This window comes from Podarcis bocagei (assembly GCF_964188305.1).
Source record: "Podarcis bocagei genome assembly, chromosome: 15".
NCBI classification, from domain to species: domain Eukaryota; kingdom Metazoa; phylum Chordata; class Lepidosauria; order Squamata; family Lacertidae; genus Podarcis; species Podarcis bocagei.
Window position 1 is genome coordinate 25,110,938 of NC_138141.1, and position 23,487 is coordinate 25,134,424.

The 23,487-nt window shown below is 43.5% G+C and overlaps 1 protein-coding gene and 1 long non-coding RNA gene across 5 annotated transcripts in view; one reads left to right on the plus strand and one right to left on the minus strand.

The window, feature by feature from the left end:
- The window catches only part of LOC308574538 (uncharacterized protein), a gene marked incomplete at its 3' end in the record, with an annotated part of 155,604 nt that overhangs the window by 57,891 nt on the left and 74,226 nt on the right, over positions 1 to 23,487 (minus strand). For all 4 annotated transcript variants that reach the window (XM_081172429.1, XM_081172428.1, XM_081172427.1 and 1 more), the window contains 20 exons: positions 22,904 to 23,020; positions 21,848 to 21,997; positions 19,747 to 19,962; positions 17,538 to 17,642; positions 17,272 to 17,416; positions 16,156 to 16,373; positions 15,314 to 15,532; positions 14,422 to 14,531; positions 12,123 to 12,276; positions 11,353 to 11,452; positions 10,885 to 11,051; positions 8,802 to 9,035; positions 7,043 to 7,140; positions 6,287 to 6,464; positions 5,256 to 5,483; positions 4,164 to 4,250; positions 3,191 to 3,364; positions 1,721 to 1,876; positions 909 to 1,029; positions 397 to 614 (listed from right to left, as the gene is read on the minus strand). In XM_081172429.1, the coding sequence (XP_081028555.1) occupies positions 397 to 614; positions 909 to 1,029; positions 1,721 to 1,876; positions 3,191 to 3,364; positions 4,164 to 4,250; positions 5,256 to 5,483; positions 6,287 to 6,464; positions 7,043 to 7,140; positions 8,802 to 9,035; positions 10,885 to 11,051; positions 11,353 to 11,452; positions 12,123 to 12,276; positions 14,422 to 14,531; positions 15,314 to 15,532; positions 16,156 to 16,373; positions 17,272 to 17,416; positions 17,538 to 17,642; positions 19,747 to 19,962; positions 21,848 to 21,997; positions 22,904 to 23,020 (3,195 nt within the window). The remainder of the gene's footprint in view (positions 1 to 396; positions 615 to 908; positions 1,030 to 1,720; positions 1,877 to 3,190; positions 3,365 to 4,163; positions 4,251 to 5,255; positions 5,484 to 6,286; positions 6,465 to 7,042; positions 7,141 to 8,801; positions 9,036 to 10,884; positions 11,052 to 11,352; positions 11,453 to 12,122; positions 12,277 to 14,421; positions 14,532 to 15,313; positions 15,533 to 16,155; positions 16,374 to 17,271; positions 17,417 to 17,537; positions 17,643 to 19,746; positions 19,963 to 21,847; positions 21,998 to 22,903; positions 23,021 to 23,487) is intronic.
- Positions 7,154 to 21,825, plus strand: LOC308574692. Its single transcript, XR_014002541.1, has 5 exons — positions 7,154 to 7,866; positions 10,826 to 10,936; positions 17,383 to 17,529; positions 19,715 to 19,788; positions 21,676 to 21,825. It is a non-coding gene; the product is annotated as an uncharacterized lncRNA (long non-coding RNA).

Consider the following 23,487-nt stretch of genomic DNA (forward strand, 5'->3'; position numbering starts at 1 on the left):
CAAACTACAGTGCCCACAATTAAAAAAAAAAAAAAAAGTGCTTTAAAGGTACCGGTATACTGTGTGTGCAGCCTTAAGAATTACCTCTGTCAGGAAGACTGTAACTGTGGCATGTCTTTTTTTTTTGTAAAAAACTGGCTCTTAGGAGATGGTCCTAACCTAAAACAAGATGCCTAGTGTTTGAAAACAAAGTGCTGCAGGCATGCCTCAGTTGCAGTTTAACTTAAGCACAGAATTTCATTACAGGTGCTGGCCAGAAGTCTAGCACTCCATCCACCAGGTCAACTTGCATGGCAGATTTCAAAGAAAATCCACTTTCACCAAGATTGCCTTCCAAATAGGCATGCTTAGGATTGCAACCCAAACCGAAATTTGCTTGTTGTCTCCTTGACCTACCTGGGTTTGCACAGAATTGGCCTCCAGGACAGGGCGTGCATTCCTTGTAGCTGCTCAAGCCTGTCTGGTTACTGAAGGTGCCATTGGGGCATGGGAATTGCTTGGCAGTTTCCGTCGCTGAGAGGCAGTAGTATCCAGGCAGGCAGTCCAATGGCTTGACCACTCCCCGTGGAGAGGTGTTTTGGGAATCCTGTGCTTGGAAATCAGGATCACAGAACCTGCCAAAAAACCAGACCGTCTCTCCTCTAGTGTTACATTTTTGTGCATACATTTCCGGGCTAGAGAATTGCCTTGCAAAATTCAGAAAAGTGCAAATTTTAAAGGAAGCTTGCTTGCATTGCAGTCCATGTATTGTTTTGGAAAGTGGAAATTTAGTATGTTCACCTTTAGAAGTGAACTCAGTGGAATCTCTCTCCCTTCCCTGGTCTTGGGAAACCTAAAGACTGCTATGCAGACTGCAAAGGAGAAGATAACAAAAAAAGGTGAAGGATCCCACAAACTGTTTCACTTACTTTCCTGCTGGGCAGACTTTGCACAGGCTTTGACCAGTTTCATCCTGGTATTTTCCAGGGGGGCATGGTTTGGGCTGTGGGCTGCCCGTGGGGCAATAGTGACCAAGAGGACAGAGGTAGTCTACGGAAAACAGAAATGGGTAGAAAATGTTGCAGCTGTGTGTTACTTTAATGGGCACCCTGTGCAGCTATAATGCAAGGAGGTGAACTTCAAGCATTGCAGAAAAATAATTAGAAAAAGTTACAAGAAGATCAATAAATCATCTGCTAGCACTGTTTATAATTCAGAAGCTGGGCTTGACACACGTGATGCTTGCTAGCCTAGTTTAAAGATAAAAAATGTTCACATACACCTTTTGATATAAGTAGTGCTTTTTTTCTTAAAAAAAAATGCTTAGGGGTACTCTCATTTTCCTACTCATATTAATGGGGCCAAACTTAGATTCACAAAATGTTTAAGGGTATGCATACCCCTGTGTCCCCCCAGAAAAAAAGGACTGGATATAAGCCAACAACCACTTTACATGTATCCAATTTATGTGTGACAACATGCATTGCATCAAACCCAAAGTTACTTTAAAAAAGGCAAAAAAAAACCTGCCCTAAATGTGCACAGAAATGGTAAAAAAGGCACAAAAACAGCATCTAGCAATCCCACAAGCTTTCACATCCAAATGGCTTGGAGTTTTTTAAATTTGAAGACAGCTGTATCTCCTTTAGTTTCTTCACAGTCTAGAAACCAATCTCTTGTTTCTATTCACATTCTTACTGCAACACAAGTGGTGGCCCTTGAGCACATCACATTTTCCTACCTGGATTCTGGGCAGATATTGATCCTTCTGGGCAGAACCAGCCTGCCATGCACAAGCCCTCTGGGGAAGTTTGACCTCGGAGGGAACAGAACCAGCCAGCCACACAAAGACGGCAGTCTTGCAGTGACTCACCACCCCGGTCACCTAGAAAGGAGCCTGTAAAAGGAAACACATGTTTGCTTGTGTCTGTTACCTGCCATACTAATCTGTCTTGGCTACACAGAACATAGCAGAGACAAGGCTAGGCTGCAGACTTTCCCCTGACAACATTGTTCCAGGGCTGGATTAATGCCTTTAGAGGCGCTAAGCACTTTAAAAAAAAAAGTTTTGGTGTCCCATATATATATATTTCAAAATATAAACAATAATAAACCATAAAATAATTTTTTACCAGATTCTAATTTTGTTGTATTCCAAAGATTAATGTATATCATTAATCTCTATTATTACTATGTTATTATTACTATTTTGTAATTATTACTTATTTGTGTATGTAATTTTTCCATTTATTGTGGGGGCCTTTTTTGAGGAACCTGGTTCAGCCACACCATGTAGTCCATGGTAAATCTGACAATGGATGCCCTAAGCATGTCCCTATTTTGCTTAATGCTTAATCTAGCCCTGCCTAGTTCTCTACACAGGGGAGACTTTTCATGGGGGACCAGCTACTAATCCCTAATGCAGTTTAATGCTCATAATACATCATTAAAAGAAAAAAAAAAGCCATGCCAGTTGATTTGGTTAAACTGGGCCCTGATAGCTACAACAGAAAGACAGCATTTTGCATCAGTCCATACAGAATGTCTGGGAGGGAGAGAAGAGGGATTTCTCTCCACTTGCATGTGAGAAAACAGATACAATCAGAATCCAATAGGCTCTCCTCTTCGTTCCTGTTTCTGGGAGGTACAATATAAAAACATTATGATTTGGGGGAATCCTTATCTCCATCTTTGCTGGCCCAGAAGAACTCTTGTTTTTTTGCTGGCAATGATGACAAAACCTAGGCTCAGCCTGAGAATTGAGTACATAGATAAAGCAGAACTTCAGAGTTTCAGTTAAGCAAGTAGGCAGTGCTAGGTACAAGCCCATGATCCATATTTGCATATTTCAGATGTATAGATGCAAATTTAGGCTGACTTTCAGAGGGAAACAAACACACACTTGCTATCAGGGCTGACTGAGCTACGGGATGCAAACCCAATTTTCTGGACCCAACATACTATATGGGGATTGTATCCTCCACAAATTAACAAGGTAGGTAGCTGGAGTCACATTGGCATTGGGCTTTGCAGTGTACCCAGCTGCCCTGCAAGCAAAGATTTTTAAAAAATAAATAAATAAAGAGGAGGGAAGGAGATCCTCAACCTGGTGGAGTAGACCTGGGGTTTGCCCCAACCTCTGTCAATGCCCCTGATCTCCAGAACTGATTATGGCATCAGTGCTTTGCTGAGCAGCTATTTTGGGAGCTACCTGCAAGGCACGGAATGGGAGAAGAGCTTCCCTGTGGGCAGACATGGCCTCCAGGACAAATATCTCCCACTGCCCCGTCTGTTGGGTTAGGGATGGTGGAGCCCCCAGTGCAGTAGAAGCCGGCATCACAAGGGCCTGAAGGCACAGCCAATTCTGAAGAGGCACAGTAAAAACCTAAAGAAGGAGAGAAGAAGAGCACATTCAGATTCAGCATTTTTGCCTCCATGGGTCTCCCATTAAGTAGTTATGTATTCCAGCACTATTGAAATGAACCTCTAAGCTAAGGCTAGAGAAGCAACAGGACGATCTGTTCAAAGGCATGCCTAGAACAGGGCAAAGCCCCAGTAGATCTAGATTTGCTGCCTTGGGGTTGTAAATATACAGTGGTACCTCGGGTTACATAGGCTTCAGGTTACATATGCTTCAGGTTACAGACTCCGCTAACCCAGAAATAGTACCTCGGGTTAAGAACTTTGCTTCAGGATGAGAACAGAAATCGTGCTCTGGCAGCGCAGCGGCAGCAGGAGGCCCCATTGGTGAAAGTGGTGCTTCAGGTTAAGAACAGTTTCAGGTTAAGAGTGGACCTCCGGAACGAATTAACTATTTAACCCAAGGTACCACTGTACTTTGTTTGCAAGTAAGGCTCTGGGAGAAATGTTGAGTTACAGGGCTTGGATGAGATATAGTTGAGTAGAGGAAAGACCAGGAGTGAGGTGAGAGGCTCCCTGAACAGAGAGAGAGGGAGAAACAAGCAAGCTGCACGGTCAATTTCTGTGTGGTCTATTTTCTGCAAATTTCAACTGGTTTGCATAATTATCTCTTTTCATAATAAACAATGATATAATTGAGCCCCTTGTCTGCACACACAGCCCCTTCAAGCCACCCTTTTTGGTGTAAGCAGCCAAACCAGGAAGCTTCTAATTAACCAAAGTTTAAAAGTTTGCTCTGAAAGGTTAGTAAGAAGTATATCTACCTGGAGTGCAAGGGATGGGAACAGGAGATCCCTCCGGACAGAATGCTCCAGCAGTACATATTTGAATTAAAGATTGGAGAGTGGATCCTGCTCATGGAATGGAAAAGACAGCGTCTGAAAAGTATACATCCTGACTATGGGCAATAGTTTGTGCTTCAAAAATTAAAATTCAGCATCTAGGAGACCCAAAATTTATGCATCTGTATAAAAACTGATTTCAAACCACATAATTTATCCTGTGTGGACTGTTATTTTTGCCATTTTGCACTGTCTATTTTGCGTTATCATCTGTCTTGGCCAGTTTGGAGTGTGTGTGTGTCAAGAGACACAAAAGGACCCCATCCAACCCACTGGAAATCTGATAATAAGCCAGCTTCTGAGATTTAAGCAGGCATTTTGCCCCTCCAACCCACCAGCATATATTATCTTCACAATCTATATAAACTTTAAACAACAATAAAAATGGAGTTTCCCAGGAAGCGGAATTCTACTGCCAGTAACATGTAGGGCTGCACTGATGTTTACATGTTAACCTTTTCTGTGCAAAAATGTGCCACCACAAAAATGTCTCTGTCCCTCTTTTGGCTCAGCCTAGCATCACGGAAACATAATCAGCTGCTGCCCAGTAAGAAAGTCCTGGCCTAGATGGGGCTAATGTTCAAGAGGAAGGTACGGAACATCTTTGCTCTCCATGGCACCTCCTGCATCTGCTACCAGGGCCTAGGCTGAGAGAGACATCAGCAGCCGCCACCACCCAATGAGGACATCCTGCCCTCTGTGGGCCTAACATGTAGCTGCCTCAACAGCCATGATATTCAGCTGCAGAATGGCATTTGTTGGGACACTGGAGAACAAGGCGAGTGGGGAGGACCTATATACACCTTTGCCCTGCTGTGATGACTACTGCAGCACTGTCTGTTTATTAAATATTTTGCAGACCACCTCGAGAACTTTGCTAAGCAGGCAGGCTATAAATATTCCTAAATAATAAATAAATAAATATTCTGTGCTACTGTGCCAGGACAAAATATCATTTTCTCCCACCCCCACCATCAACTGCAGCATTATGCAATCAAATGTATTCTCCAATACCAGTGTTGTTTCCTAGGGATACCGGCTTGCCTGAAGTTGACCCAGGAGGGCAGTACCATCCGGGCATGCACATGCCATCTGGGCTTACCAAGCCCGGCTTGGAACAAAACTTTCCAGGAGGGCATAGTTGGCAATCCAAGACAGTCTTGATGTTAAGAATCTCACTGTAGGTCCCCCTTGGACAAGGGAACTGAGTGGCAAACTTTGTACCACGTGGGCAGTAGTACCCTGGAGAAGAGAAGGAGATTGCCAAAATTGTAAATACCAGACTGTTAAAGGACACTTTTCCAAATGCTGAAGGCAATTTGCATCGATCCAGGACACACACATGCATGTTGTGAAGGTTACATATGGGCATCAGTAATACCATAAGCAGGGACCTATTTACATACCAATGCAGAAGTCTCCCTCTTACCGCCAGCACAACCAATGCTGGAGTTGTAGTTCAGTTTCCCCATCCCTGCTCATAATGCTAGAACACATGGGCATCCAAGGAAACTGAATGGTGGAATGTTCGGGACAGACAAAAGAAAGGACTTCTTCATGCAGAGCACAGTTAAACCATAGAATTGGCCCCTACAGGAGGCAGTGATGCCCATCAGCTTGGATGGCTTTCAAAAAGAATTGGAAAAATTCTGCAGTCAGTATCAGTAATGCTGGAGGCCACAAGGAGGGGAGAGAGCTCTTGGCTTGGGTCCCATTTGCCAGATCACTCAGGCATCTGGTTGGCCACTGTGAGAACAGGAATTTGGACTACATGGGCTACAGGCCTGATCGAACAGGGCTCTTCTTATGTTCTTACATTAGGAAATCAGACCTGACCACCAGCAAATACTTCCTGCATAGCAATAGATCAGAGTAGGCCATGTGGTGAAGCTTCACAGGTCAGGATGATGTAACGTTCTGAGCGACAGGTCAACAGTAGTGATCTAGATCTAGATGCAGGCATCTAGAAGGCCTTCAGAGCATTGGACTGATGCAGTTCAAAGAAAAAGAAGAAGCTGGAAAGATACTTGTAGTGCTAAACTCACCGACTGGGCAGTTGGTGTAATTAGCTGAACCAACATCACAGTAAACACCTTCTGGGCATTCCAGACATTGGGCCATTCCCCAGAAGGGGCTGTAGCTTCCTGCTGGGCATAGCTGTGGTCTTCCACTCCCTGAGACACAGTAATGACCAGGTGGGCATTGCCCCCCTCTGCTTGTTACCTGGAAATATAAGTGTCATCACTGCAGAACAGAAGTGGGGAACCTGTTGGTTAGAGGGCTGGATGCAAACATGACCAACCTTCCTCATGTCACTTTGACAGCTGGGTGGAGTTACCCACCTGTCCATCACCTCATGTAATATGACACCAGGCACATCATAAGACATCAGGTATTTCCGAAGCTGTAACTGCAAAGAAAGAATCTTCCTTTGCAGATGTGGCTTGAATTCAAAAAGTGTCAAATTCAAGTCATTTGGAGTGTGCTCTCATAAGACAAATGATAAAGAGGCGTATAGAAAATGGCTTCTGCTAGGAATGAGATCACCTAATACCTCCTGAAGTAAACTTCATGGAGAGAAAGATGGGGGGGGTGAAGGGATAAGTGTAAATTCTGAGTTCTCCACTCTTCCCTTAGTCTCTCTTTTGAGAATTTTTATTTGCAAATATAACAGAAAGGAAGGTTGAAACATCACCAGCTGACATTAACCATAAAAATCTTCCACCAGTGCTTCCTAATTTAAAGTTCCTTCTACTCCTGACAATTACAGTATTATCATTATCAGCATCAACATAGCTTACCAGCTGAGGTCTTGGGGAAACAGCTCCTCCACTGCAGTAGAAACCAGCATGACAGAGACCAGAAGGGGAGGCAAGCCCTGTCCCATCACAGAAATATCCTGAAATGGATCAGAAATATAAAGCAGCTTCCAGGATATGTGGACCATGGATATCATCATCGGTGGGAAGGGGAGAACCTGTGGCCCTCCGGATGTTGTGGGGGGACTGAAGAAATCCTGTTTATTTGAATTATGTTTCTGTGAACTGTGTTCTGACTTTTGTGCTGTTATGTACATTGTAATGTACTTGATGGAAAAAGTTTCCTTTCTGGTTAAAGTTTAACTGTCATTTGGGGCCTTCCAACTGCCAGCTGGAATTCTCAGTATGCAAAAGCAAAGGAGGTATGCATATTTTGATTGGTGGCTGCAGATTTAGAATCTTCAGTTAAGCAGTTTGATTCGTTGGGGCTGGACTAGAAGACTCAGAAGAAGTGTATATAAGGGCAGGTGCTAGGCAGCAGAAGTTGGTTCGTTGGAGATGTCGGAGTTGTTGGGTTCATGGAGGCAGCCAGAAGATGATGATGATAGCAGAGTGAGAAGGCAGTAGAGGAAGAGGACTGGGTAAAGAGAAGGGAGACCTGAGTTGCAGATGGAATGGCTTGGTGGCCAAATACTTGCTGAGGTCGCTGGATCACTGGGCTTGGGCTGAGGAGACAAGGGAAAGAACTTGTCTGCAGCACTGAGGGGAGAAGAGAGAAGCAACTTTGAATGCTGGTCTACAGTGACTGGTAGGAGTACCAGAGGGAAGATTTCCAGGGCAATAAAGGCAAACCTATGTTTTAATAGGTCAGTAAAGATCGGGGGGGGGGGCAGAGCCTTTCAGCGGTTGTAGTTATTGTGTTGCCGAGGCATAAGTGAGGTGGAGAAATTGAAAGGGTTAAAGCTGGAAACCTGCTTCCTTCAAGCTGTCTTAGCATAAAATGGTTGAATATAAGCTGTTGGTGTTTAAAGTGACAGTAACAAGCTAACAGTGTATGTACACATTTAAAGATATGGTACTGTTTCAAAGTAACAAGACTGTGAACTTGATAATTATATTTAACAAAGGCATTTACATTTATGTTCTACAAGATAAGTTACATATCTGGCTTTGTACCATGCCTTCTAGGATTAACATATATGAAAAAGTTGACCTCCCCCCCCCAAAAAAAAATATCTGGGGGGGGGGAATGTTTTAAAGCTATTTTAAAATAAATTTGCTAAAATAAATTTCCAGCATGGGTTGCCATACATACAGATTTTCTTGGAGATCTCAGCAATTGCCGCCTAGACACTGTTAACTAACGGCTATGTCCAGGAAATTCCGGATGTATGGCAACCCTAACCTATACCTCCAGTGTTTCTAGAATATTGGTAAGTCAGAGGGAATAAGTGAGAATGAATTGAGACAGGTGCACAAGCTTAGGAGAACCAATGGAGGGGGGGGTGGGCTTTGCTAGAAATACCCCTCTTCCCTTCCCTTGCAGACTCCAACTCCCATCAGCCCAACTAGTAGGGGTAAGACTCTTTACCCAGATATTTGGTGGTTGAAGATAGAGAAGAAAAGCTGTTTAAATAAACAGATCTCATAAGGGCTCTAGGATGGAAAAGGTCCTAAGCTCATATCTCTGTAGAGCTCCATCTTCTCACTGGGGCTCTGAAAATCCTTTGGATCTCAATGCAATGGTGGAAGCTCTCACAGGAACCATTAGGATTCTAATTCCCTAGACTCCTCATTGTACCTGCACGACACAGAAGACAGTCTTCAGTCTTGGTGTTTCCCGTAGAGTTACTGTAGAAACCATGAGGACAGGGCTGGGGCAAGGCAGATCCTTCAGGGCAGTAATGCCCCTTTGGGCATACATTTCCAGCCAGACCATTTGTAGGTGTTGGGGTGGTAGCCCCAGTGGTGCAGAAGTACCCCACCAAGCAAGGACCTGTGACACGAGACTGACCCGTCAGGGCACAGTAGTGGCCTGGAACAAAGATTGCAACCCACTGTTATTAATATAGATCTATAGATATGAGGAATACATAACAGAAAAGAGCACCAACATCACTACTTCAGTGGAAAACATAACCAAATTCTCTGTCTCAAATTAAATTTAAATATTCAGTCAAATATTCGGTATAAGATTGTAGCATGAAAGCACAAAGTTACAGAGGGCCATACCAACATTTTTAGTCCAGTAACACAATGGCTCTTGTGCTTGCAGTTTTTACGTTGCACAACAGAGGGATCCAATGCAATTGTTGTGCAAGTAGAAACTTGCTGCCCAACAGATTCTGCTGTCTATTCTGCAGCAAACTTGTCATCAACCTGCTTCTGCATTCTCTTGAGCAAGAACGTGCCACTGGTGCAAAACCTTTCACCACGATTCCCCAAAAATCATGTACACAATCCCTGGACATAAACCAACTCACAATTGAGAACCAAAAAGAAGCAGCACTTTATCTTAAATTGCTTTTTGTAGGTAACAGCACCATCAGAAGAACATAAATAAGAGTTCACTGCTGGATCAAATCAAAGGCCCATCTAGCCAAGCATCCTATTTCTCACAGTGGCTAACTGGATGCCTTTGGGAAACCCACCAGCAGGGCATGAGTGCAATAGGACTCTCCTGCTGAATATCACCAGCAACTAGCATTCAGAGGCTATGCCTACTACTTTGCATGTTAATAAAAAGTGAATCCCGCTGAGTTCAATCAAACTTACTCTCAGGTGAGAACATGATTGTTACTTTAATTACATTGAATACTTCCCTCTTAATGTTTTCACAATTAGAATCCCCAAGCTATGCAGCATTCCAAAGGGTTCTTTGAAATCCGCTGTTGTTGGCAGAATAAAACACGAGTAATTTAATCCTAAGGAAAGTTGGATGCTTACACAAAGAAAAGCCCCCACGATGATTGTATGTTTAAATGGCAAACCCATTCACACAAATTGGCATACATGCTCTTCAACAGATATGGTTCAAAAGGGCAATAGACATACTCTCTTTAATTATTTGTTTGAAAAGCAAAGAAGGGCTTGTATGAGCAGCTCATGAAATTTCCATTGTCTAAGCTAGGCGACTCTTCATTTTCTTTAACAACAGAATCAGTGCATATAGAACATTCTGTGGTTTAACATTTTGATCAGGGGTCATATTTTTTTCTGAAGAAATTTGGAAAAGGGTAGGGCCTTTCTGTGGATTTTAAAAAGAACCTTGAATATACCTACAGCGACATAAACACCAATTCTGATCCAGTGCCAGTAACATTCTCACCTAATGGAAAAAGCCATATTTCATAGGCTTAATTAATATTTAACTAGGGGACAGGGGTGTCAACTAGAATAAAATATTGTGGGTGGGGGGCAAGTAAGCCCTGCCCTGCACAATCGATCACATGATGTGGCACACACACACCTCCATTTGAATGGCAATGTCCATCAACTTTGGAGGGGCCTGCCCCCCTCAAATATTAGGAGTTGGCTCCTATGCTAGGGGTTATGTCTACTGCAGTAAAAGGAAGTGGATATTTGAAGAGCTAACAAAGCAATCCTATGCACGTTTACTCAGAGGTGAGTTAAATAAGTCCTATTCCTAGAAGGGGGGTGTCATTATTTAGTCGATTAGTGGTGTCCGACTTTTCGTGACCCCATGGACCAGAGCACACCAGGCACTCCTGTCTTCCACTGCCTCCCGGAGTTTTGTCAAATTCATGTTGGTCGCTTCTGTAACACTGTCCAACCATCTTGTCCTCTGTCGTCCCCTTCTCATAGGAGTTCATTGAATGGGTTCCTGGCCCACCAAACAGGATGTTCTGAGCTGAGATACCTACCTGGATCACATGCTATGCAGACAGATGGATTGCTGCTTCCTGTGTTTGCATTGTAAGTCCCTTGGGGACATGGGAACTGGGTTTCTGAGAAAGTGCCTATAGGACAGTAGTGGCCAACTGGACATTTGTTCCCATCCAATGAGGAGGAATTCTTTGGACAGAAGTACCTGCATCCAGAAAAGAAAAGGGGTGGATGGGAAGAGAAGTTCAATTTCTGCAGCCAACACTTCAGTCTTACTACACCAAGGGATCAGCTGGATGAGATGGTGCCTGATAAGATCCCCACACATTGAAAAACCAGCTGCTTTTAATGGGCTTCAGGGATGGCAGAGGGCTTTAACATCCCTCTCACTAAATTGCCCTACTGGAGCTGCAGCCAGTTGCTGCCCTTAGCCCCACCCTTGGCCCCTGCTGTTGCTAAAACTGTTTCTGTTTTTGCAGATGATTAATTATTGTTCTCTTTCTTACCCGCTAGGGCAGGGGAGACAGGTGGCTTGCCTCTGTAATGGATTATACGACCCTTCCGGGCAAGGCAAAGGATTGGCTGTGCCCTGAGGGCAAAAATAGCCTGGAAAAGAAGCAAAAGTGTGAAATCAGGAATGCCCCTTTGAGGCCAGAGGGGGGGGGGAGCACAGCAAGGAACCTAAAATCAACAGCAACTCTAAAAACAGCTCACATAAGTACATAAGAAAAGGCCTTTGGGATCAGACCAATGGCCCATCTTGTCCAGAATCCTGTTCTCACAGTGGCCAACCTGATGTCTGTGGGAAACTATAAGCAGGAAAATAGCACTTTGCTCACCTGCAGATGTATTTATAGGCAGAATGCCTCCACCAGTGGAGGTAGAGTAAAGCCATTGTGGCTAGTAGTCAATGATAATCCCTGAAGCTTGAGAAGACCTCTGGCTTTGGTGGCTGAGAGAACCAAGGAGCATGCTGGGAATTCTCTTCCTAAATACCACCCCGTAGCTGCAATTCCTGCAACGCAGAGGGTTGGAGGTACCTTCCAACTCCACAGTACTAAGATTTTATGAAGATAGAGAGCTCCTTCACACTGAATCAAGCTGCTGGTCCATCCATCTCAGTATTTTAAAAACTGACTGGCAGAAGTTCTCCAGGGTTTCAAGCAGGGATTCTCTCCTAACTTTACTGGGAGATGTTAAAGACAAAGACCTTTTCTGTGGAGTGCGGCAGGCAGTTTGATCAATTTCATGAATTGGGGAGGAGTGGTGTAAATACCTCTGGGGCATGGGCCTCCAGTCTCATCCATGGCTGGTATGTTGGGGACTGTGGAGCCCACAATGCAGTAGTATCCTTCTTCACACAATCCTATCGGTGCTGTCAGACCAGGAGTGTTGCAGTAGTGGCCTGGCAGGCAGGCAGAGCACTCGGTCTGCAAGAAATTAATGTGGCCAGAGATACTTTTCAGATGCAAGAGTCATAGCTCACCTACCTTTTTTGGGTCTGAGGCATAGCTGTCAAGTGTCCCTTATTTGAAGGGACAGTCCCTTATTCCAGCGCCATGTCCCGCTGCTGTCCCTTATTGATGGATGTCCCTTAAATGTCCCTTAAATGATGTCCCTTAAATTTCAAAGGAAGCAGCTCCTCTCCCTCCCTCCCTGCCGGCCAGGGAGGAGGGAGGCTCCAACTGTGTTGCTTGGCTGTGTTGCTCACCCAATAAGAAGTCTAAGAACGACTGGGGGGTGGAGCTTGCATGCCTTGTGTGTGGCTAGTTAATGCAAGCTGAGGAGGGTTTTGAATGCTGGACGCCATTTTGTTGCACGTGCTGCTGCAAACTTTGCAGTGCAAAGCCAGGCTGGGGAGCCATCTTAAGTTGAGGCTGCATAGGCCTTGTGGTGCATGTGACTCAGATTCTATTCAGTTAAACCTCTGGTTACAAAGTTGGTTGGACAGTGTTCACAAAGCTACCAGCATGAGTTTGACCAGACTGCAGGAGGACAGGAAGACTGGAGTGCATGGAACAGGTGAGGCTGCAGGTCCCTTATTTTGGCTGCTGGTCCCTTATTTTCAAGGCTGCTGGTCCCTTATTTTCAAATCTGTAAGTTGACAGCTATGGTCTGAGGGCACACCTGGAATTTTGAGAATGTGGGTGAGACTCACAAACCAGTGGTCCTAGGGGTATGGCCTTACATAAAATGGCTGCCACAGTATGGCTTAACACAAAATGGTTGTCACTTCTGAAATAGTAGAAAGGGGGACAGACAGGGCCACAAAAGGTGTGATGGGCATTTTTCTCATCAATGAAAAAAGGCACCTACACCTGGCACTGCTGTGCTTGCTCAGAGAGACTCTTTGCACCTTTCTTTTGTTCAGAATCTAAAGAAGAAGAAGAGTTTGGATTTGATATCCCGCTTTATCACTACCCTAAGGAGTCTCAAAGCGGCTAACATTCTCCTTTCCCTTCCTCCCCCACAACAAACACTCTGTGAGGTGAGTGGGGCTGAGAGACTTCAAAGAAGTGTGACTAGCCCAAGGTCACCCAGCAGCTGCATGTGGAGGAGTGGAGACGCGAACCCGGTTCACCAGATTACGAGTCTACCGCTCTTAACCACTACACCACACTGACTAAAGGAGGGTGGGTATCACACCAGGGTATTCAATGAAATGTGTGCATGTTTGATGGGACATGTTCAATGCTACAAGCCAGTGCAAACTGGAACTGAACAAGAACAGGGAGCATTCATTTTTGCATTGTGGGGATATTTCAAGGCCTTTCATGGGCAATATGGGAGATATTTGTGGGTACATTAACACCCATGGGCACCATGTTGATGACCTCTGATGTATGCCCTTTTACGTGGAATCTTAGGTGGAAGGGAACAGGCTACGGTTACAGCAGGAATTTGCTTTCAAGCATTCACTGCATTATGAATCTTGATTAAAACACTATGTTTTTATAAAAATTACTTATAGGCTGATTTTGTGGGCATAGCCCACCAAAAGGTTCTTACCAGTGTCATAAACTGACAATGGTAGAAGTGTTAACAACTGTTTTAAAAAGATAGATTAGTTAAAACTTAAAAAAAGAAATGTCCTGCCCCTTAGGTACGGATTGCAACACTGCTAAGAGGGTTATCTCTTCTACATTAGTTCTTAGGACACAATCATCAGGGAAAGATGGGTTTTAAGGCCCACTTAATAACCCGCAGTGGCTTTGAGGATGCATCTGAAGGGAGAGACTTCTATGTTCTGGGGCCACCATGAAAAAGGTCTCCTCTCTTATGCCTGTGAAGTGAATTTGTTTAACTACTAAGTACAATAAAAATGTGTGTGTGTGTGTGTGTACACGCACATGCACACACAAACTCATGCACACACCTGCACACACACACACAAGCATGTGCTGACTCTTAAAATGGAATAACAATGCTTTTGTGGTTATAATTCAGAGCACAACCTCCATTTAACCACTATTAATTGTATGGGGTTTGTTAAGGATCAGTGAATTTATAGCCAGTATATATGAAAGATATCCAATTCCTACAAAGGACAGCTATAACTGTATTTTTGCTTTTACCTCAGATATTAGCTTGGTGCTAGCGGCAAATGTTCCCACAGGGCACTGCTTGGGAACAGCTGTGCCCCTTGGACAGTAGTGACCAGAAGGACACGGGCCAGCACTGTGATCTGTGATCAACAAAGGGGAAATAAATTAGGTGGTAAGAATAGTGCCAATAACATACAAGTAAAGAAAAAGAAGAAGTGAATGGTAAAGATGAGGCTATTTTAAACTAACACAACAATCCAACCCTTTAATCCACTGTACTAGAGCTTGGAAAAATACAAATAATAATAATTTTATTCCATAAAATTGTATATACTGCTTGATTATTTTTTAAAAAACAGCAGTTTACAAAAAGAATAAAAGAATAAAATAACAATATTATTAGTAAAAACAAATAAAGATTAACAACATTAGACTAAAAACATCATTCTAAACATCTGGGTAGACTCATCTAAACAAAAATGTTTCCAGCAGGTGCTGAAAAGAGTAGTAGTAGAAGAAGAGTTTGGATTTGATATCCCGCTTTATCACTACCCAAAGGAGTCTCAAAGCGGCTAACATTCTCCTTTCCCTTCCTCCCCCACAACAAACACTCTGTGAGGTGAGTGAGGCTGAGAGACTTCAGAGAAGTGTGACTAGCCCAAGGTCACCCAGCAGCTGCATGTGGAGGAGCGGATACGCGAACCCGGTTCACCAGATTACGAGTCTACCGCTCTTAACCACTACACCACACTGGCAGTGAAAGTGCCTGCCTGGTGTCAATATGCAGGGAGTTCCAAAGTGTAGGTGCTACCACATTAACATATTTATTTCTTGCAAATGTGGAATGGATATTATGCAGCACCTGTAACCATGCCAGTTCTACACTGATCACATTGATTCAAATGAAAGAGCCAATACATACCATTGAGCTGAACCTCAGGATTGGGCCGGTCTGAACCCTGGGTGCAGTAATACCCTTCCCAGCAGTGTCCTGTAACATCAGTTGCATTGTGGTACATGCAGAACTTTCCTCCATCGCATGCTCTGCAGTCAGTATGACTACCTATCCCTTGGATAGGGCTGTAGGTCCCTGGAGGGCACGGCTGCCAGTTTAAGCCTGTTCCTTCAGGGCAGAAAAAGCCTGGAAGGGAAGGAGACATCCATGTAAACTGGAAGCTGTTGGGACAAACAGCAAACTGTTGGGGGGGGGGGAAGAATCACATCAAGATTACTTTTATTTAAGTATTTCACCATAGATGACACGTGAGTCAGTAAAGTAGGGGAAGGGAGATGCAGATGAACTGGACGAACTCTGAAGTTGCAGACCCTGGCCCAAAACTCTAGTTCCCCAGTTAATTTTAGAAAATAATAATAATAATAATAATAATAATAATAATAATAATAATAATAATAATACTTTTATTTGTATCCTGCCCTCCCCGGCCAAAACCAGGCTCAGGGCAGCTAACATCAAATATATAACATTGGTATAAAATCAAACAATAATTAAATTACCTCCTAAAAACAAGTCAGGATCAGATAAAAATCTAATTAGATGGCTTTCTGCAGTATTAGGGTTGGGAACAGTAAATGCTCATCAAACCAGAATTCAGGACACAGCAAACCCAGGAAAGGAAATATGAGGAAACCATTATCTAATGCCCATGGGGACTAGACACATGCACTTGCAAAATGGAAGCACAAATAGATTACAAACTCTGGGACACAAGGACAGCTTTGTGAATCGAGGAAGCCAAAACTCACCTTTGGGGCACAGCTGTGGCAAGTGGCCAGGGAGACAATACTTCCCCTCTGGGCAGGTGTGGCACCATCCTTGTGCATGTGTTTCAGCCATGTAGGAGCCTGGAGGGCAAGGTGTGGGGCTCTCACTGCCCAAGGGGCAGAAGTGGCCCATGGGACAGGGAGCACCCGAGATCCCATCCGTGGGTGTCGGTGTGATAGACCCTGTGACACAATAAAACCTACCAGAATGGGCAAGAGAAAAGTCATTTTATTAATAACGACGAAGGATGAGATCATTGCCAGAGTTCAAAAAAGCAAGGAACCAGGCCACAGGAAACAATCAATCTGCCCTCTGACTGCAGCAACAAGTGATGGCTGGCTTTTGCGAAACATCCATGACAGATCAGCAGTGGGGACCAGAAAAAGGAATGTCTAAACTTATTCAGTCTGCAGCCTAGAGTAGCCAGCTCACTTTGTCTAATGGTAGAGCCAGCCTTGGATGGGTAGGAGGAGGTGGTGGCGGCGGCAGCAGTAGCCTCACACAGAGAGAATGGAAAGCTCTTTCCTGGCCTAGGGTGAAAGAATGATTGAGAACTTGGAACTGGAAGAGAGCAGATCAAGAGAATGTATATAAAGAGGGCTGAGAGAGTAAAAGAGTTGGGGGGGGAGATGGAGAAAGGGGGAGGTGGAGAATTGGGATCACCTAGGGGGTGCTCAGAGGCATAGGGGCAGCAGGCGGGCCCTGGAGGTGTAAATGGCTATCATTTTAGAATTAATTGAACTCATTGGTTTTTTAAAAAAATAAATGCGCAATTAAACATTACTGTTTTTAATTTTTTTGTATTATTATCATTCTTAGTGTTTGTACAAACTGCTATTCTGAATAATGCTTTTTATAGGGTCTGGGGCACTGGGGATGATGAGTTTCTGGAACCAAAGGGGTGGTGGTTTGTCAAATTTTGGGAACCACTGAGCTATAAACATGGTTGATGCCTGATCAGAAACCTGCAGTCTATTGACTATCCTGATATCAAATTGGAAGGTGGAATCTGGCAGTGCAATTTGTATTTGTAGCTGGAATTTGCTGATATATTTGCATTAAATCTCAAGGAAAGTGAGCTTGCATTTTGTACATACCCCACTGCACACCGTCCCGAAGGGGCCACAAGGCCTGTGCCATTGCAGTAATGCCCCCCAGGGCAAGCCTGACAACTCTGGAGGTTTTGATTCCCTTCCTCACCCGACCAGGTTCCACGTGGGCAGGCAGATGGAACAAGAGTTCCTGGAAGGACACACAGATGAAAGAATCCCCCTTTGGGCACTGAAACAAGGGAGTCAAAAACAGCAAGAAGGCTCTTAAGGGGCATCCAAAGGAATACAACCATGACAAAAGTGGTTAGTACCTGAGAGGCAGTATTGTCCACGCGGGCAGGGAAGTCCAGACACTCCGTCAGTTGGGTTCGGAGTCCGAGCACCGCCCTTGCACCAAAATCCTGCAGAGCAATCCCCTAAAATAGGGAAAGGGGATTATATGCTCTTTACTGGCTCATAGTCCAACATCAAGACAGGGAACCTATCCCAGATTTTTATTTTGTGTGCGTGCTTCATGAATATAAATAAGAGTATAAACAAGAAGTATATGAATTATTTGAAGAGCAACTGTAATCAACAAATTACGCTAGTAGGACTACAAGAAGTTTTGTAAGGAGAAATATACGAAGTGTTACAAAGTAGAAAAAGGTAGAGATATTGGTTGTGAGTTTGAAATGTAATAGGGAAGATAAGAAATGCATACTGAGAAATTAGATTGGAGAATTTTCAGACAGGATTGATGGAAGTAAAAAATTTGAATAAGATGTAAAAGTATGTTTAATTACAGTTGAAAATGATATGTTAAAAAAACTAATAAAAATTATATATTTTAAAAAAAGAGTTTTGTTGTTACTCAAATGAAGTGCAGTACAGTCATACCTCGGGTTACGAACGCTGCGGGTTGCGTGTTTTCAGGTTGCGGACCGCACCAAACCGGAAATACTGGAACAGGTTACTTCCGGGTTTTGGCGCTAGCGCATGCGCAAAATGACGTCATGCGCAGAAGTGCCAAATTGCATCACGTGCATGCGCAGATGCGGTGCTGCAGGTTGCGAATGTGCCTCCCACACGGATCACGTTCGCAACCTGAGGTATGACTGTAATTAGCTGTCGGCATTCCCTGAGAATCTATCTCACCAATGCTCAAGATAGGAAGTTAGGTTTGTATCCAATTAAATCTTCCTCGGAGTAGACCCACTGAAATTAATGGCTGTAATTTAGGCATGCTCATTTATTTTAATGGTTCTACTCTGAGTAGGACCAACATGGAGCACAACCAGTGTTATTTTTCTAGAGAAGGAGATGCCAGAACTCACTATGAACACCTCATTTATAATGGCAACGGCATCCACCTGAGAGGTAGCAGAACTTAGTTCCAGTGAATTCCAGTTGAAAAAGAGCCCTGGGCACAACTCACATGAAGCTGCCTTATACAGAGTCAGACAATTGGTCCATCTAGTACAGTACAATGACTGGCATTGGCTCTCCAGGATTTCAGATGGAGGGATGGAGAACCTATCGCTATATGAAGATGCTGAAAAATGAACCTAGGACCTTCTGCTCTACCTTTGAGCTTTGACCCTTCAAATGTTCAAAGAGGAAGATAAAGGGCTATCCCTCAAATGTATCAGACTCACTTCAGTAAAAAAGCAAGGTAAGGAAGTAACTGACTTTTGCCTCGGGCTCCCACATTGAATCACCCTTTAGAGGAATGCAGCCTAGCAGGTAAGTTAAGTGGCAAGAGGGGTATTAGCAGAATAACTAAGTAGGATGTTATGTTATACCACAAAGTATATTTCTGAATGGTAAGAATGTCAAAAAAAAAGGAAAAGGAAAAAAGGAACAATAATTCTATAAATAGATAAAAGTACAGATTCCCAAACGAGCAATCTGAGCCCCTGCTGAATCAGAAGTCAATTTTGCTCAACTACCTGTATTTCCTACCTGTATTAATCACAATCAGCACTGTTTCCATTCTGCTGCAATGCAGTTTGTGCCCAATGCTAGGTTATTTGTCTCACTGCAAATCTGCTTCATAGCTGTTAATGATCCTCAGCTGACTAGAAATCAAAATGCTTCAAGGCATTGCTGATATGACTAGGAAAATTGTTCCAAATCTAAGTTGAATCCATTTCAAATATCTTGTTCATATGTTAAAAGTAAACCAAATCAAACTCTTATTCTTCAATCCTTTGAATGGCTTAACCTGGATTTAAGCTCCCTTGAACACCATGGAACTTGACTCCGAATTAAACACACTGAGTAGAGGTAGCCAACGTGCTCCCTTCCAAATGTTGTTGGACTCCAACTCCCATCAGGCCCAGCTACCGTGGCCAATAGACGGGTTGGCGGTAGTCGTAGTACAACAACACTGGGAGCACCACCAGTTCCCCATCTCTGGTTTAGCATTTGCTCCCTAAAACATTTTTTATAGCTACTACCTCAATTCATTGTTGACTAAAGAGGTGGTTTTTCTCTCCCTCCCTAGGTCAGGAGGTCCACTCTAGAGATACGACTTACCTGTTGGAGCTGCTAGCCCAGGAGATGAGCAAAATTTCCCTAGTGGGCAGTTTTGACATTCCTGGATCTTCTTTAGCCTCTGTCTGGGTCCAAATGTCCCTGCAGGGCAGCTGTACTGTGTAGACTGCTGTGTGCCTGGTGGGCAGTAATAGCCACGTGGACAAGGGTAGACAGTGAAGTCACTGAGAGGCCCCTGGTGATTGTCACAGTAATAGCCTATAGAAGAAAATGGAGAAGGTATGGCCATTAGATTTAACTTAAAGGGGAAATAAAGATGCATATCACATACCAGTTCCTCTGTAAGAGATGGAGATTTTGGATGACTCTCAGGTAGGGATGTAGGAATGCAGCTATTTCCTTTCCTACCTGTATTAATCACAATCAGCACTGTTTCCGTTCTGCTGCAATGCAGTTTGTGCCCAATGCTAGGTTATTTGTCTCACTGTCTGCTTTAACGTAACTTATGTAAGCCTTTACATGAGTTACGTAACTTACATTCATTTAAGTGCAAAAAATCAAAAATCAAAGCAATGCAAAAAAATCCACAACTATTTATGGTTCGTAGACTTAACACACACATCCCAACAACAATTGAAATGAATACTAATTATATTCACTTGACAAATTTCGTCTCCTCAATATAAACTAACATGAGATTTGCAGCAATTTCTGCTTTCTTTTCCATTTTTGTTGGGATTCTCCGACACCCCTACACAGGAAAGATTGGATCTAAAATAATAATAATAATAATAATAATAATAATAATAATAATAATAATAATAATAATAATAATTTACATTCAGCTAAATTCTACTTAGGGTAGAACCACTAAGATGAATAAACTGAAGTCATTTGCAATAACATCAATGGGTCTACTCTGAATAGGACAAGTTATACAGCCAAAAAATAATAAAATAAAAATATGGTGGGATGTTAACTTAAAGTAGGGTCCTTTAATATATCAGCTTAAATTCTTGTGAACAGATCTTAAGTGGGTGATGGGATGGTAATAAAATTCAACAATTAGAACATAAAATAAATTACTAGTGAAAAGGGCTCCCACTTTTTTTGAATAGGATGCTTGTACTAAAGGAAAACATGTTGTTGCTTTTCTTTGTATTCAGTCTAGAAACAACGTAATTTCCTTTCCTCTAAATGGCATCATGAAACTACTCAAAGCAGAACTACTGTAATTAATGGACCTGAGTTAATAATGTCCATTATTTTCAATGGGCCTACACTGAGTAATATCAGCATTGGCTACAACCTGCCGTTTTCACTGGCTTTGTTATGCCAGCTGTGCATGCATAGTTTTCACTGGGTGAACTCTGCCAGCTATATCACAAAGGCTGTAGGAATGTTGGAAAACTCCCTTGAAAATAAATAATAATAATAATAATAATAATAATAATAATAATAATAATAATTTATTATTTATACCCCGCCCATCTGGCTGGGCCTCCCCAGCCACTCTGGGCGGCTTCCATAAAAACCAAAAATACAGTAAAATATCACACGTTAAAAACTTCCCTGAACAGGGCTGCCTTAAGATGTCTTCTGAATGTCAGGTAGTTGTTTATCGCTTTGACATCTGCTGGAAGGGCGTTCCACAGGGCGGGCGCCACTACCGAGAAGGCCCTCTGCCTGGTTCCCTGTAGCTTTGCTTCTCGCAATGAGGGAACCGCCAGAAGGCCCTCGGCGCTGGACCTCAGCGTCCGGGCAGAATGATGGGGGTGGAGACGCTCCTTCAGGTATACTGGACCAAGGCCGTTTAGGGCTTTAAAGGTCAGCACCAACACTTTGATTTGTGCTCGGAAACGTACTGGGAGCCAAAATAAGCAGAAATTGCCACAAGTCTCATGTTCAGCCAAGGTCAGGAACAGAAATCAGGCTTATGATGTTTCCTTTCCTTTAAAATGCCAATTCCAGATGGAAGTCACTACCTCCTTCCATTCCTAGCTGTCTGCCAGGCTCCCGCTCCCCACCCAGCCATTTCAAGCTTAATAACAACTGCTCCAGAAGGTTCTCCTGTGCTACTTCCTAAGAGTTCTTCACTATTACCCCAGCTCATTCCTGATCCCCTTTGGCCACTGTGTTTTACCTTCCCAGCATTCTCCAGTGGGGGCCTTCAGTCCGGATCCTTCACAGTAAAACCCAGAGGGACAGAGCTGGCACTCTGAAAGCATACTTTGCCCTAGCTGATTGGAGAAGGTGCCCGTCGGGCAGAGGGTGGGTGCTGAAGACCCCACAGCTGCAAGAAGAAACAATGGAAGAGGGGGAGAGTGAGCAAAGCTGAGAGAAGAAAAGAGACCACAAGGTGGTCCAGTCCAAGAAACCTTGTTGTTGGAGATGAGAGACAGGATGGTGCCTCCTTTCTGTTCCAAATACAGAAGCAGACTTTGACACTAGTGATGGGATAGCATCCTCCCTTTCACACACACACCCCTGAGGCAGCAGGGCACTTTGGAGAAGGGCAGGAAAGGCCATGTGGAAACAAAGGGAAATGGTGGAGCGGTGGTAGGGAGGGAGTTCAGGAGGAACATCTGGTCCCATTTTGCTGCCCCTCACCCAGCATCTGCTACCTGAAGTGGTTGCCTCACTCTGCCTAATGCCAGGATTGGCCCTGTAAACAATTAACACAAGCACTCTCTGTATCTCCAGCACCTCTTTCCAGATTTTTGCATTACAGTACATTACATCTGGGTTCCGCTAACCCAGAAATAGTACCTCGGGTTAAGAACTTTGCTTCAGGATGAGAACAGAAATTGTGTGGCGGTGGCACAGCGGCAGCGGGAGGCCCCATTAGCTAAAGTGGTGCTTCAGGTTAAGAACCATTTCAGGTTAAGAACAGACCTCCAAAACGAATTAAGTTCTTAACCTGAGGTACCACTGTACTTCCAGGCTATTTTTTTTAATTAAAAAAATCAACACATGGTAACTGTATTTATCTATTACATTTATGACAGGACCCCTTCTTTCAAATTGCCCTATTGTATGGAATTATTTGGATGAACAAGAGCTGTTTTGTTTTTTTGTTTTTTCTTTCTTTGTTTCTTTGTTTGTTTGCAGCATGTAGTTTTTCTGCTTGGGGTCCCAACCACTTCGGTTCCGCTTTGCTTCCCACCCAGTTTTCTGTCTCTAGGCAAGAGATACGCACGGCAGTAGGTGCCTTGAGGGCAGATGTTGCCTGTAATTTCATCCAGTGGCTTGGGAGAAGAGGCTCCACCTGTACAATAAAATCCAGCAGCGCATTCCCCACTTGGAGCAGACAGACCTGATGAAGAAGAATGGGAACATGAGCACAGGGACAGTTTTAACATATGCTAATAATTAAAGAGAAGCTAATAGTAAAAGGTTATTGATGATGATGATGATGATTATAAAGAGCATTTTACATGTATACCCTATATTTCTTCAAAGGAGCTCAAACTGACTTACATCCTTTTCCCCTTCCCAATTTTATCCTCATGTCCACCCTGTTAGCCTGAGAGGCAATGAACAGCCCCAGGTCACTCAGTTAAATGTCATGGTCAAGCGGGGATTTCAACCCGTGTCTTCCAGTTTTCTAGAATAAAAAAATTCCTTCCAGTAGCACCTTAAAGACCAACTAAGTTAGTTCTTGGTATGAGCTTTCGTGTGCAAGAACTAACTTAGTTGGTCTTTAAGGTGCTACTGGAAGGAGTTTTCTAGAAAAGAGAGAGACTTTTGCTTATGGGTCTGTTTGGAATTATCTTTTATTTC